The following is a 13,794-nucleotide window of genomic DNA, read 5'->3' on the forward strand; positions in this document are numbered from 1 at the left end:
AATGTATGATAATTATTTTTAACAATGTAATATATTTTTTTTAATATACAAATTATGTTTTTAATATTTAATTTAAATAAAACTAAAAACTTAAAATATTTTAAGTATTCTTAAAAGTTTCGATATGTGCAAAATAATAATTACTTTTAAAACTCGGTTACTAATTCAGGAAGTGGAAAGAGAACGCATGCGCAATGCGCATGTCGTATTCGGTCGTTCCTCGTTCAATGTGGCCGACAACGCAGAATTAAGATTTTCTTGTTCGTCTAATTTTTACCAGTAACAACGTAATATAATAAAAAAAAAATGCCGAACCAAGTTTTGACTATAGAACCACAAAATGAGCTGAAGTTTAGAGGTGAGTAACTTATCTTTTTACAGTACGAAGATTAGAACACCCGCATTGAAACTTGGGCAACATAGGTCATGTTAACTGCTGACAAATGGAGATTTCTATTTCCAGATATCGGCATTTTGTCGGGGTGCGGCTTTGACATAGTTATTTATTTATGCAATATAGTCTTTCATATTCATATATCTAGTTAACAAATAGTTTTTTCCGTGTCAAATAAGGGTAAAAACGTTACGACAGCCGAACATAAGTATGTCGGCAGTACCGTCGATTGATTGATTAGCAGGGTCCATCTTCGAAAAAAAGTCATAAACATATAAAAAAATATAATAAGTACAAAATAAACATTGTTATAGAGTTTACTATTTTTTTCACATGAACCAAGAAGTTGTTCAAGTTTTCATTTTACGGCCATGGGTAGTTTATTATTTAATTTTTGTCACCTATGTTCTGAAATATAAATCAAGAGGAAAGAATATACCTACCTACTTATATTTCAACTTAAGTCTTTCTTCATTCTTCTCCACACGTAACAAAATCATAATGATAACAAATTGAGAAAGAATTATTAATAGTATTTTAAAATAAAGAAAACCAATAATTATCTGCACTACATTCTTGTGTATTTCTTTAATTCAGAATTCTGATTCAGGTTAATTTAATATTCAATATTTTGTATATTTTTAGTCTTAAGACTAAAAATATACAAAATATTGAATGTTCCATCAATATAATTTCTTCATTCTACTCCACACGTAACTAAATCATAATGATAACAAATTGAGAAAGAATTTAGTATTTTAAAATAAAGAAAACCAATTATCTGCACTACATTCTTGTGTATTTCTTTTATTCAGAATTCTGATTCAGGTTAATTTAATATTGAATGTTCCATCAATATAATTCAAATTGTTTGAATGTGTGTTAGTTTAAAACAGTTAGTATTTAATAAAATATCCTGTGGTGGCGTTATAACATTTTATGCATATTACATTTTGTCTGAAAATTATATTTGGCAAATTGTTTATAAAATATAAAACTTATGGAAAATCTTTAAAGTTAAGTTTGATGCATCATATAATTATGTATATGAAATTATAAACTAGCCTTTTCTACTGAATCATTTAACTGTATGGACTGGTAGTTCTAAGATTTAATATTGTAAACATCCCATCTGATAAACAAATACCTCTATATCTTTATTAATATACAAGTTCTTAAGTAATATTAATTTATAAGATACCAGTGTTTGAAACATTTATTAAAACACATAAAATGTAAATCATACATGGTCCCCACAAATATTATGTGTGTATCTATTTAAAACATTAACTAGAGAATGTGAGAAAGATAATTATTATACATATGAAATATTCTACTATTCTAATTTTTATAAATATGTGAAGAAAGCTATTGCAAATCTTATAATATTTTTCAAAAGTTTACTTTATAACAGATTTCCACAATAAATATTATGTATGTATAACATAAAGCTAACAAGCTTTTCAAGTACCAGTCATCTAGATAATAAATATCTAGATAATAGTCTTTGCTCTGAGTAATGTTATACATCATTACATAGTTTATATTTCAAATAAATTTTGCTTGAACGTTGAAATATTAAGTCTCAATGAATCACCAAGTACATATTATTACATATTCAACACTTCTTATGTTACACAATAGTGTTTGGAATTTGTTTGTTTCATATGGTGTGATATTCTGTGGAATTCAATACTTTTAAAACTTGGTAAAGGTGAGGAACCATTGATGTACCCATAAAAGTTTAGATTAGCGCTAGTAAAAATAACTCCCTGTATATAACTAACACACATATTATTTGAGTTGACATATTTATTTGTATATTATGTATATTGTATTGTATGTTGGACCCCGTGTTACCAATGCAGACAATTCGGAGGGCAACAGTTTTTATTATTGAAATTTTTAGTTGATTTTTCAGGGCTATTTGAACAGGGGTACACTACTTATATGAAGCTGACAAACCCCACCAATGATACGGTACTGTTTAAGATCAAAACAACAGCACCCAAAAAGTATTATGTGCGCCCCAACTCGGGTTTACTTGAGCCCAATGACACAGTTGATATTGCAAGTGAGTTATCAAGCTTTTTTATTATCTAAATTAGTTAAAGAATGTACAACAAAAGTCACTGAAATAATGCAAGTCAGGACTGCATTAATAACAATATTCCAATTGTTCTAGTTACCCCTCAGCCCGTTTACGTTGATTCGAACGAGAAACATAAGCATAAGTTTATGGTCCAGAGCGTTATTGCCCCAGAAGGCAAGACCAACATTGAACAAGTGGTGAGTAAACTTCCTTATTAATTGACATTTTTATGTATATTGATTGTATTGGAAGATATTTGTCTCTTAGAATGCTCAAGAAAATTAAATTGAATAATATAAAATGTATGGTATAAATCGAATTAAGTCCCTTTGTTACTGAAAAAGTTACTTTCCCAACCGTTACATACATACAGCTCACAAACCAAATATAGCAAATTGTATTGTAAAAATTATATAAAAACATGAATTTATTTCATAACTAAATCATAATTAAATGTCTAATAGTCACGTGTCTTTTCAGTGGAAGGAGATAAGTCCCGATCAGCTCATGGATTACAAATTACGCTGCGTATTCGAAACTCCCCGAGGAACTAATCTCAATGTATGTAATTTATATATTTTTTACGAAAAATCATCCATTTCCATGTTATAAGCAAAAAAAAAAGTTTTAAAATCAACAAATCTATTGTAAAGTACATAAAGTCTCGTCTTTTATGCACCATGATTACACCTATTACTCAGAACTGTCGTGAAAATAAACAAACAGCAAATTGTATGTTCGATAAAGATTGACTAGTAAGGGCGTTTACACACAGGACGCGGGCGACAATGCCGCCCAAAACGAAGTCACTAAAAAACGCGTAGCTGTCGCCGAAGAAGCGAAGCCGTCCAACGCGTCGCATTCCTCCTCCAAGGTATTTTTGCACGCTTGTCAAAGAGTTCCCCTCATTTTGTTTATTTTTTTTTGTACAAAGGGGAACTCTGCAATGTAACCTTAACTGTAGTGGACGGCTTTTTAATGTTTTTTTTTTTGCCTAATATCTAACCCATTGAACTAATCATTCATTCATTTTATTCGACATTCCATACGCTCGTATTGTTGGTTGTTGTTCGTTGGGAATCGTTATCGTAAAATGAATGTTTGAACACCTACGTCCAGAGTGTCAGAACTTAGTACATATATGTGTTTCTGTTCACAATGTATGTCAAACCTGTATGGCTAATTTTGCACGAGAACGTATATTTTGCTATTGTATTTTTCAATTGTAACAAATTAACGGTTTATAGCTTTGGACTATGATTACGAAGTCGTAGGTAACAATTTATGTACAAATGGTAGTTGTAAACTTACAAGGAAAATGCATACATATTTTATCAGGTTTGATTTATGTTATTGAGGTAATTGGAGGATGTTTTAATTTCGGTTCGTATCGTTTTTGGCGGATAATCATAATTTACATACGTGGTTAATTGTATTGCATGGTCCAGACCGACAGCATTATGCACGCATTGGCATTTGTAACAATTCTTACAGGAGGCTGTAGAAGGTTTCATCCAGAACGAAGCAAAGCGGAGGGATGAGGGCCCCGCCGATTCTAGTAGCGGCAAAACGGTATCAGGATTTTATAAGACTTATTAGGGCGCGTTCAGACTGAGCGGCGCTTCGTTTATTTTATGAAAATAAATCGCGTAGAAAATGTCAAATAAATTGGGTATAAAAAAGTCGATGACGTAATGGTAAACGGCCGCGCAGTCTGCACGCGCCCTAAGACAACTCAAACACGAAGGTGAATTAGTATCGAAACCGTTGAAAGCACAATTTTTTCCACTGTTCCGTTCATAGCTAATAAGTTTCGATAAAGCAGACTGAGTCATGGCCAGGGATTTACGAGTCGGCTATATAACGTTTCATTCATCGTGCATTGCGGGATAGCGTATTTCAGCACAATGTGACCGTTCAATAATAATTAAATGGCTTTTTAGACGCAAGCTTTTCAATATTCGATTGTTGCACATGTCTCAATGTCCCGTTAAACCTTATTTGCTGCATGTACCTATATTTTTATTTGCGATTCGTTAGAAGGAGCCCGTTTGTGTGTATGTGTGTAGATGTTTATTGTCACTATGTTTGATTACAGGCTTTCTCTAAGTCTGAAAACGTCGAGAGCGATTTGCAAAAAGCAACAAATGAAGTAATTCATTTGAGGGAGGAAGAAAGTAAATTAAGACATGAAAATCTGCGACTAAAGGTAAGATCGTGCGTCACGTGATGCTCTTTTGCGATGATTAAGGGAAATCGCCTGAATATCGTTTGATCAAGGCTGCCAAATTTTTTATCAACACATTACACATTTCCTTAGGTACAAGTCTTAGATTCATAAAAAAACCTTTAAACATATCAATTAATTTTTATCCCTACACTTTCCTACACAATAATTATTACCTACACCAGTCTAGACGACAAATAACATTTATCAAGAAGTGTTACTAAGCAAATATAAAAAGCAGGTCATAATGAACGCCTCGTTATAAAAACAATATTGGTATTGATTCGCGCTATCTGTTTCATTTAGCCTGAATGAGATCATACTTGGTACCAATAAAATAAAGTGGCTTCTAATCAATTGTTATATAACCGACAATATTGGTCAATGCAAAATATTTTTCGCGGCTGTTACATAAGCTACATGAATATAAGTACTATACGAACACTTGGTTAAATTTAAAACATTTTGACGTAAAACAACACACCGCACTCGAATAAAATACAATTACATGTTATATAGTGCATTAAGTACAATATAAAGTCAACCTATTTTTATGACGACTGTTACTAAACGGATAATAATTAAAAAAATATTAAATTGCAGCAGGTTAATTGTTTTAGATCACATTGACACAATTACCAAATATTAACTACTTAATGGGTTCTGGCTTAAAACTATCATATAACTCTGCAGGCGCTGTACTAAAATAACTTGGAAATGATCTAATAGCTGCGCATTTTTGTATTATTAGCACCCGCCCACAGACCTAACGGTAAAAAGCTAGCCATTTTTTAGCAGAAAGGTAACTTTTAATTAGTGAAAAATCCTAGTTTTATTTACCTGCAAATACTGAGGGATTAGCTCCTGTTCATTAAATTAGCTATGAGCGTCAAACAACGAAGTATTTTTATTTTAAAGACACAAGCTATGTGTAGGCGTGGCAAGTCTTATATTAAACTAGCTTTCCGCCGGCGGCTCCGCCCGCGGTTTCAAAGATAAACTCGCATAGATCCCGTTCCCGTGGAATTTCCGGGATAAAACCTATCCTATATTACTCGTGGATAATGTAGCTTTCGAATGGTGAAAGAATTTTTAAAATAGGTCCAGTAGTTTATGAGCCTATTCATTACAATCAAACAAACAAACAAAGTTTTCCTCTTTATAATATTAGTGTAGATACATAATATTTTTCTTTTTACCTTATATATTTCAACCTTGATTTTAATTCACAGATTCATAATGTGCATGAAATACTGCAAGCTGTATAATTCCATATATCTATGAGTTGCAAAGCGAACTAATGTTATGTCATTATGTGTTGCATGACTATTGAGTCTGCGATTATGTTTCTGTTACTGTAATCAATGAAAATACTTTATTATACCGCCTATCAACGAGACACACATGAGTTTATTTTAAAATATGTTACTAAGGAATGAAGTAAAAAGTATTAAAAAATAATAAAGTGAAAGTTAACAAATATAACTACACATATTCTGTCTAAACTGTTTATTTCTAGTTCCTCTAAAATTACGAACGACTTAAGTTGTACTTGTACTAAATGATAAATATCGAAATTTAAAGATAACTATATGTACATTTTAATTATAATTGCAAGCGATTTTATTTACGTGCCAGCGAAGCGATTTAATATAAGAAAAATATATTATAAGTATGTATTGCGTAAGTCGTATCTTTATTAAAAATATATATATTGTATCCGATGTGTTGTTTTTTTATTTAGAAACAAGATTTTTATCTAATTATCTTTTAATAAATAAATAAAAAAACTTGTCTCAAAATGTCAAACTCAAACATGACTTAAAGAAACAGCATTGAAAATCATTTTTGTTTAGATCTTTGTAAATATTGAGATAATTGTATTATATCAAGATCATAATGCATAAGAATGATGTAATTCTATAGCTTACTATTCTCCTATATTAAAAACAACACATCGTAAAATTTTCTACATTTACCTTTATTTTAATTGCATTTCGCGATTTATATCCACTTTATTAAGCTATGCTTTTTACTTTCAGTGTAATGTATATTATGAATCTGTGATAATTTTTCTTTATCTTTATGTAATTATTTATATTAACATATCGGTCAATTAGGGAAAGCTGGCATGTTCACAGTACTCACACTTATGCAATTTCACTTACAGTATGTTCAAAAATAAATGCGACTCTAGTTTCATTTTAGACTTGAATTGTAAAATGGGTGCGTTGTAGATAAATATATTATGCAAATATAATTATGAAAGCTCTCATAATTTACCTGTAAAATTATACTTTATAAGTAAATCAATTGATGAAGTTAATTATTTATTCTAATAATAATCAATTGGATAAAAGTATTAATAATCATTCAATTATCAAATAATAATTAAATTTCAGGTCATAAAAACAATACAAATAACACGTGCGCTCACTCCCAACACACGGATGGTTGTTTTGATAATGATTTAAATAACGGACGTCTTCTGCAGTTGCGGAGCAGTCTTGTCCTGACTTTAGTCGAGTAAAGATATCTAAGAAATATTATATTTGTAGTAAGTACGTAATACCTCCGTAATACCTGAGCAGTGGTGGCTCAGTGGTGAGACCTCGGACTTCGAATCGATAAGTCCGTGGTTCGAGACCAGGCGAGCGGGCAGGAAATAAATTGATTTTTCAATTTATCTGCGCATGTTGTAACATCACCACTGCTCGAACGGTGAAGGAAAACATCGTGAGGAAACCGACATGTCGAAAAATTAAAAAGTTCGACGACATGTGTCATCCGCCAACCCGCACTTGGCCAGCGTGGTGGATTATGGCCTGTACCCTCATAGGAGGCCCGTGTCCCAGCAGTGGGAACGTATATGGGCTGATGATGATGATGATGATGATGATGACGTAATACCTACCAATACGCGCTAACAAATATGTGTTACATGTTTATTGTATAATTTTCACACTATTGGTTTTAAACTCAAACTCAAACATTTATACAATTAGACTTCTTCTAGAAGCACTTTTGAATCGTCTTAGCAGTTTAACAGTTTTAACATTTACCACCAATTCAGAGAGCAGTATCTAAAGAGAAGAAGAAGAATCTACTTAATCATACCTAATCGTAATCTTCTACTTCACTGAAACTTTCATCGCTCGAAGAACTCGCCGTCGGAATTTCTTAATGTTATTATAAATGAGTCAGTGTAATTATCTACTTTTGGTTCTAATTGAATGTATTTTTCCTCATGTTCTTCTTCAAACTTTCTAATATTTTTTTTAATAATGTGATAACTCTGATTATTAATTAGTAATTTGATTTTTGAAAAAAAAAATGCCGATTTTAGTCAAAATTTATATTTTTCTAACAAGATCCTTATCATCCAAATTTCCACCTTGGTGAGAAAAATTGACATTTCTAATGAAAATGAACAAAAAATTAAATGATTTTATTAAATACTGTAAAATAGTCTATAATTCTTCCATTTACTGTATCACAAAATTCTTCATAGATTTTTAGATATTCGTAGGTACTACACCAATTACATCACCCTGTATTTATAAACAATTGCAAAATATGACACATACATAGGCCGGGAGATACTGACACAAAATTTCGGGTCATTTGTAACAGAATGGCGGTTCTACAGAGGTCTTATTACGCAATGACTAAAAGAAAAATGATGGTCAGAACGCTGGTACCGGCGGACTAGTCGCGTGGGCGTTAGTCGAACTCGTCGTATAAATAGCGAAAGTCAAACGATTTGTAACACAAAAATTTTAGAATTTACCGATAGCCCATAAAAAAGATGTAGTCCGCCGGTACCAGCGTTCTGACCATCATTTTTCTTTTTGTCATTGCGTACTAAGACCCTTCTAGACCGCCATCCTGTTACAAATGACCCGAAATTTTGTGTCAGTATCTCCCGGCCTAACATGTGCAATGTGTAAATGTGTTGACGTTCCAGCGTTCTATACATGCAATTATTGATATAAACATACATCCTTCTTCTCAAAAGCTATCGCGCTTTGATGATAAAAAATAAAATACAATACATATAGGAAAATTCTTTGAACATCTATGCTATGCTAATAATATAAGAGCTAAAATTTTGTTTGTATGCTTGAACGCGCTAGTCTCAGGAACAAAAGAGTCGGATTTGAAATTTGACTGTTACATAGTCCATTTATCGAGAAAAGCTATAACTCATCACGCTAAGACCTATAAGAGCCGAGCAATGCGGGTAAAACCGCGGGACATAGTTAATAATAAAATGCATTCATAATATTACAGTAAATGCATAATTTTAATGTGATAACCACTGTGATATTTCACTAAACACAATTCTATGACTAAGACAGAGATAAAAAATGCACAGATATTGTAATAGATAATACTAATGTTATTTATATAATCTACATTCTAACTCAAATATTTATTTATTCAATTAGACTTCTTTTAGAAGCACTTTTCATTACATATTTTTAACATTTACCACCGATTCGGAAAGCAGTATCTACGGAGAAGAACCGACAAGAAACTCCATAGTTAGGACAATAATTAATATGAATTCTTAATGTATTCTAATCATGTTTTCCAAACAAAAAATCATAAGTACTCAAAAAAGAGTTCATTATACAAACACAATATTTTAAATGAACATTTTCAGCACGCTATATAAGATATATAGCGTGCTGAAAATGTTCATTTAAAATATTGTGTTAAATATCTGTAAAGAAAACTAAGTGTCCATATCACCTTGATTTATTTTGATTTTAATTTATTGAAAAGACAAAATATATTTATTCAATTACAATTCTACTTGAAGCACTTAAAATCGTGAAAATAATATAGTTTAGCCATTTACATTTATGCACTACACTACACTGAGAACAATATCATACACAAACAATCAGAAAATTAGAAGACTTCTTACATTTGAAAGCCGAGTAAAAATCTCTTAAAAAACGTGTGTTAGATAGTGACTGTGAGTTAATAAATATATCTCAGATAATGTTACATCTTAAAATGTTAAGCAGCTTTTTAAGGGCTCCTGCACTAGGCACTGCCTGTCCTTTGTTTTTGTATTGTTTTGATGTCATAGATTGATGTATTTTGCTGTCGTAGATTATACGTTTATAAATGTTTGGTGTTATAGACGATAAGTTTAAACACGTTGATGTTATAGATAGATGGTTTATATGTTTCGTTTTTATAAATATTTGTATTTGTGCATACTAAACAGGATTATTGAAGTGAAACTTTTTAGGCGCGTTGAGACCAAAATTTCAAGGTCGCGTCATGGCAATACCTTCTCGTCATGGCGTCGATTTTGGTATCTTTGAATCTTGTCATTGAAGTTTCACTTCTGACACGTGTGCTCGGCACACACGCTCTTTTTGTGTGGCGCGTGTTTATGTTGGGTGTGGTGTTGCAGGAGGAATTGCTGCGCCTGCACCAGCAGGTGGGCGGCGAGCAGCTGCAGCGCGGGCACTCGTACGGGCCCGAGAAGAAGGAGCAGGTGGCGCTGATGCCGTGGCTCGCCATCGCCATCGGCATGGCGCTGCTCGGCATCATCATCGGCAAATTCTTCATGTGAATAAACGCCCCGCCCTCCCCCCGCGGCCTTCTCACGCCTCTCACCCCCCCTCCCCCCCAGGGCAGCTTCGACCCGGCCGATCTCAGCTTCAGTGCCGCCTTCCTCGAACTGATAGAACGTTACTCGCACTCGATGTTGTTTTTCTACTTAACCGTCATTCTAATCATCATGGTCGCTTAGTGTTGAACGACGGCCGGCCTATCGCGATCGCGTCTCGATAGATGATGCGCGCGGGTTTGCGGCGCCCGGCCCGCTCGGCTCGGGTGCGGCGAACCCGCCCGCTTCGATATCACGTTCTATTGTTCAATAATTATTGTCGCTGTCGTTTGAACCTCCGATCGATCGACGATCGCCCGATTCCGATTCGCATAGACGTTATAGATTCCGTGCTTGAGTATTGCGTGTTGCTCGAGATATGTGCCTTGAAAATAGCTACATTCCTTTTATTATTGTTTCTATAGTATACGCCCGGATAAAGAACGCTGCTGCGATGCGACGATAAATAGAAATAGTGTATTCGTTTGCTCTTGTAAATTGTGATATTCGACGGAACATTAGATTGGCGATCGGACGCCCTCCGCCTGGATATTATATTGTGAAACGTACATGGAAATAATAATAATAGAAAGCTTAACAAATGTCTAAAAAGAGTACAGAGTATTTACATATGTTTAATAATCGGTGATGCACATCGTAATCAAACGAATGCGACAATAAGTAATAATATTTGTTGATCGTCTAATTTAGTTGTGATTCTAGTAGAATAGTCTGTGCGTTGAGTTCGGTAACGCAAGCAGCCGATAGCTCCACAACGAATACGAGGTTTGGTTTGCGTGCGCACGTAGAGGGCTCTCATACGAACGTGGTTTCACCCGGTTTGCACCTGTATATAACAATAGGGGAGTGTTACGAGCCGAGAGGCGGATTCGACGCGGTTCTGTGCTTCGAACCAAGATGCAATGTATATTCTAAAGACACGCGACCAGTGAAAATTTTATTTTAAATTGCGCCATGTTCATTATTAGGTGGTGGAAGAGGTTCGAGTAAAGTATTTTGTAATTAATGTCATAGCGCTGAAATCAGTTTGGGTAACTTTGAGCGAATGGTACTGGCCATTTGTGCATACGCTAAAACGATAAATCCATATAGTGTATCAATAGAGTAATTAAATGATAGTTGCACAGAGCACTAAACCAATAGAGGCGGAATGGAAGGCAAATTTAATGTTATAGAGCGTCGCTATTCGTTGGTTACAGTTACGTTACTTGAACCGCTCTATGTATTTCTAGAAGTCTTCATCATTAGCGTTTAATTGTATCTTGACTTTTCTGATCGATGTGAACGGTGGGGGAGTTACATTTCTTCTCTACAAATTGGATAATGCTCCGTGTATTATTGTGGCGGTTTATTTGACTAAGCGGTGTCGTCGAAGCTGTCTTGTAATATATAGAGCAGACTGTGGTACATCAAACGATTGAATCGAATCTGAAATCGATGCGCGACATTTTATTTGATAATATAATAAGTGACAATTAAATTTTAATCTTTATTTAACAGAGGTAAAAACTCGCGTTCCGGATACTCGGGGGAGAAAATTTCACTGTAGTGTTCGAAACGTTGGCCAAAAAACTAATAAATGTGTTTTAATGTACCTATTATGCCCGATTTCACCAATAACCCCTAAACTGTCTCCTAACTTCCTAAGTAAGGGTTCCTTAGTTTAAGGAACCCCCTTCCTTCCTTCCTTCAAATCACTACCGAACCTAACGACACTTATCTCAAATTTTACGTTAGGTATCCCCTAAATTGACTTAAGTGACACTTAAATTTTACGGGTTGTTGGTGAAAACGGGCATTAGAAATTTATTTTGTTAGAAATATTATTTGTAATACTCACGACAAAATATAATTACAAGACAATTCCTGCACGAAGCTTTATCGTGTCGACGACAAAAGTAAATAAGTAACTTAGCATAGTGATCCCCAAAAATGCAAATTATTAATAAGGCGTTACATATTATATCAAATAATATATTTTAAAACTTTCGTACGTTTTAAATGTTTCTGCTGACTTCGAAATACGGCGCACTTGTGCCGTGATAAAATGACGAATGTTTTATGTATTTCAAAGTTCCCCAAACTGTACTAATCGTAGATTTGTGTCAGTATATCTAGAATTAATATTTTATCTCGCATTTTATATTTTTTTTTGTAATTTTAAATGTGGTGTATTGGTTATTGTCGTTGCGCTATACATACGGACATTTACAATAGTTTTGTAATACCACTGCCTGTACAAACGGTTCCATTACAGCTCATTCGGATATATACGGCTAATGAATTTAGAATGTTAGTAAGCACTTAGATTAATCTTAATGCTGTATAAAACACACGACAATTATTGCATTATTAATAACTAATGTTTTGACATTTGATGTAAAAAAAATTAATTTGTATTTATTCGCATCATAGTAAAGTATTGTTTATTATATTGACATTTTCTTTAATTAAATTTTTAAACCAAATTTTAATTGACATTTTGACGATTTATTAAGTATTGTTAATTGTAATTTTTTGTTTATTCTCATTATGAATGTATTGTAAGAAAATGGTAATACATGAAGACACGAAAGTCCTCGAAACGGCAGTTTTCAATCAAACTTTACGGCTTCCGTCTTGTAGCATGTAGCGAGTATATCCTCTGAACGTTCTAGTAGTTCAAGTTAGCTTTGAATGTAACTAATTTAATCTTGTTTTCTTATAGCTAATCTCGTAATGTAAAGCACAAACATGTATTGTTATGTATATTTATTGTTTGATGATTTACCTTGTTTGTTTCGTGCCTTCATGCAATACACGAGCTTGACTTGCGCCTCCACGGAGACGGTATTTACAGAATATAAGAATCACATACATCAATATGAATTATGTCGTTTTAAGCCATTGACAATGTTTACCACGCTGCTTGTGAATATGTCGTGGATTTTATTTTGGAGTAAGGTTATTATCAGAATGATTCAATTATCCTCTTAGTTTTTTTAATCAATAGAATAATTAAATTATAAATTTCCGTGTGGTATTGTTGTTATATTAAACTATTATGCTATATTGTATCGTTTTCTGAAATAAAAGACTTAATTTATGATTATTTTACACTGTTTCTTATTTATATATTTCCAGAGGTGTTTGGCACTAGGGCGGTGCTCAATATCCAAAAATAATTATACATTATAATAATATTCTACAAAGTAGAATTTTGTATTGCCACCTAGAGGGAGAATACTCAAGTGACGGTAAAAAATTATACTCTATTTTTTTAAATGGATGAAAACTGCATTCAATGATATCCAAGAATATTCTGAAAATTACACCCCGTATTTTTATTGCATTGAAATATATTTATTATATTATTCAGTATCTCTACCTGTGGCATTACAAAATTCAACCCTTTTTACTAGTCGTCTCACTCTCACTCTACAAGC

At 33.2% G+C, this 13,794-nt stretch overlaps 1 protein-coding gene across 3 annotated transcripts; it reads left to right on the forward strand.

Annotated features, from left to right (window-relative positions):
- The first annotated feature begins 184 nt into the window (after positions 1 to 184).
- On the forward strand, positions 185 to 13,465 carry LOC123705526 (vesicle-associated membrane protein-associated protein B/C). Of its 3 annotated transcripts, none has more exons than XM_045654342.1 (8): positions 185 to 358; positions 2,304 to 2,468; positions 2,580 to 2,683; positions 2,967 to 3,047; positions 3,262 to 3,360; positions 3,981 to 4,058; positions 4,585 to 4,695; positions 10,151 to 13,465. In XM_045654342.1, exons 1-8 carry the CDS (start codon positions 307 to 309, stop codon positions 10,310 to 10,312), a joined length of 852 nt encoding a protein of 283 aa, XP_045510298.1. In that variant the 5' UTR covers positions 185 to 306; the 3' UTR covers positions 10,313 to 13,465. The 3 variants fall into 3 exon arrangements, with proteins under 3 accessions (XP_045510298.1, XP_045510299.1, XP_045510300.1); XM_045654343.1 differs by having other exon boundaries at positions 2,316 to 2,468; XM_045654344.1 differs by lacking the exon at positions 3,981 to 4,058.
- Positions 13,466 to 13,794: the final 329 nt, after the last annotated feature.

The sequence above is a fragment of the Colias croceus genome, chromosome Z (assembly GCF_905220415.1).
Source record: "Colias croceus chromosome Z, ilColCroc2.1".
In the NCBI taxonomy this organism is placed as follows: domain Eukaryota; kingdom Metazoa; phylum Arthropoda; class Insecta; order Lepidoptera; family Pieridae; genus Colias; species Colias croceus.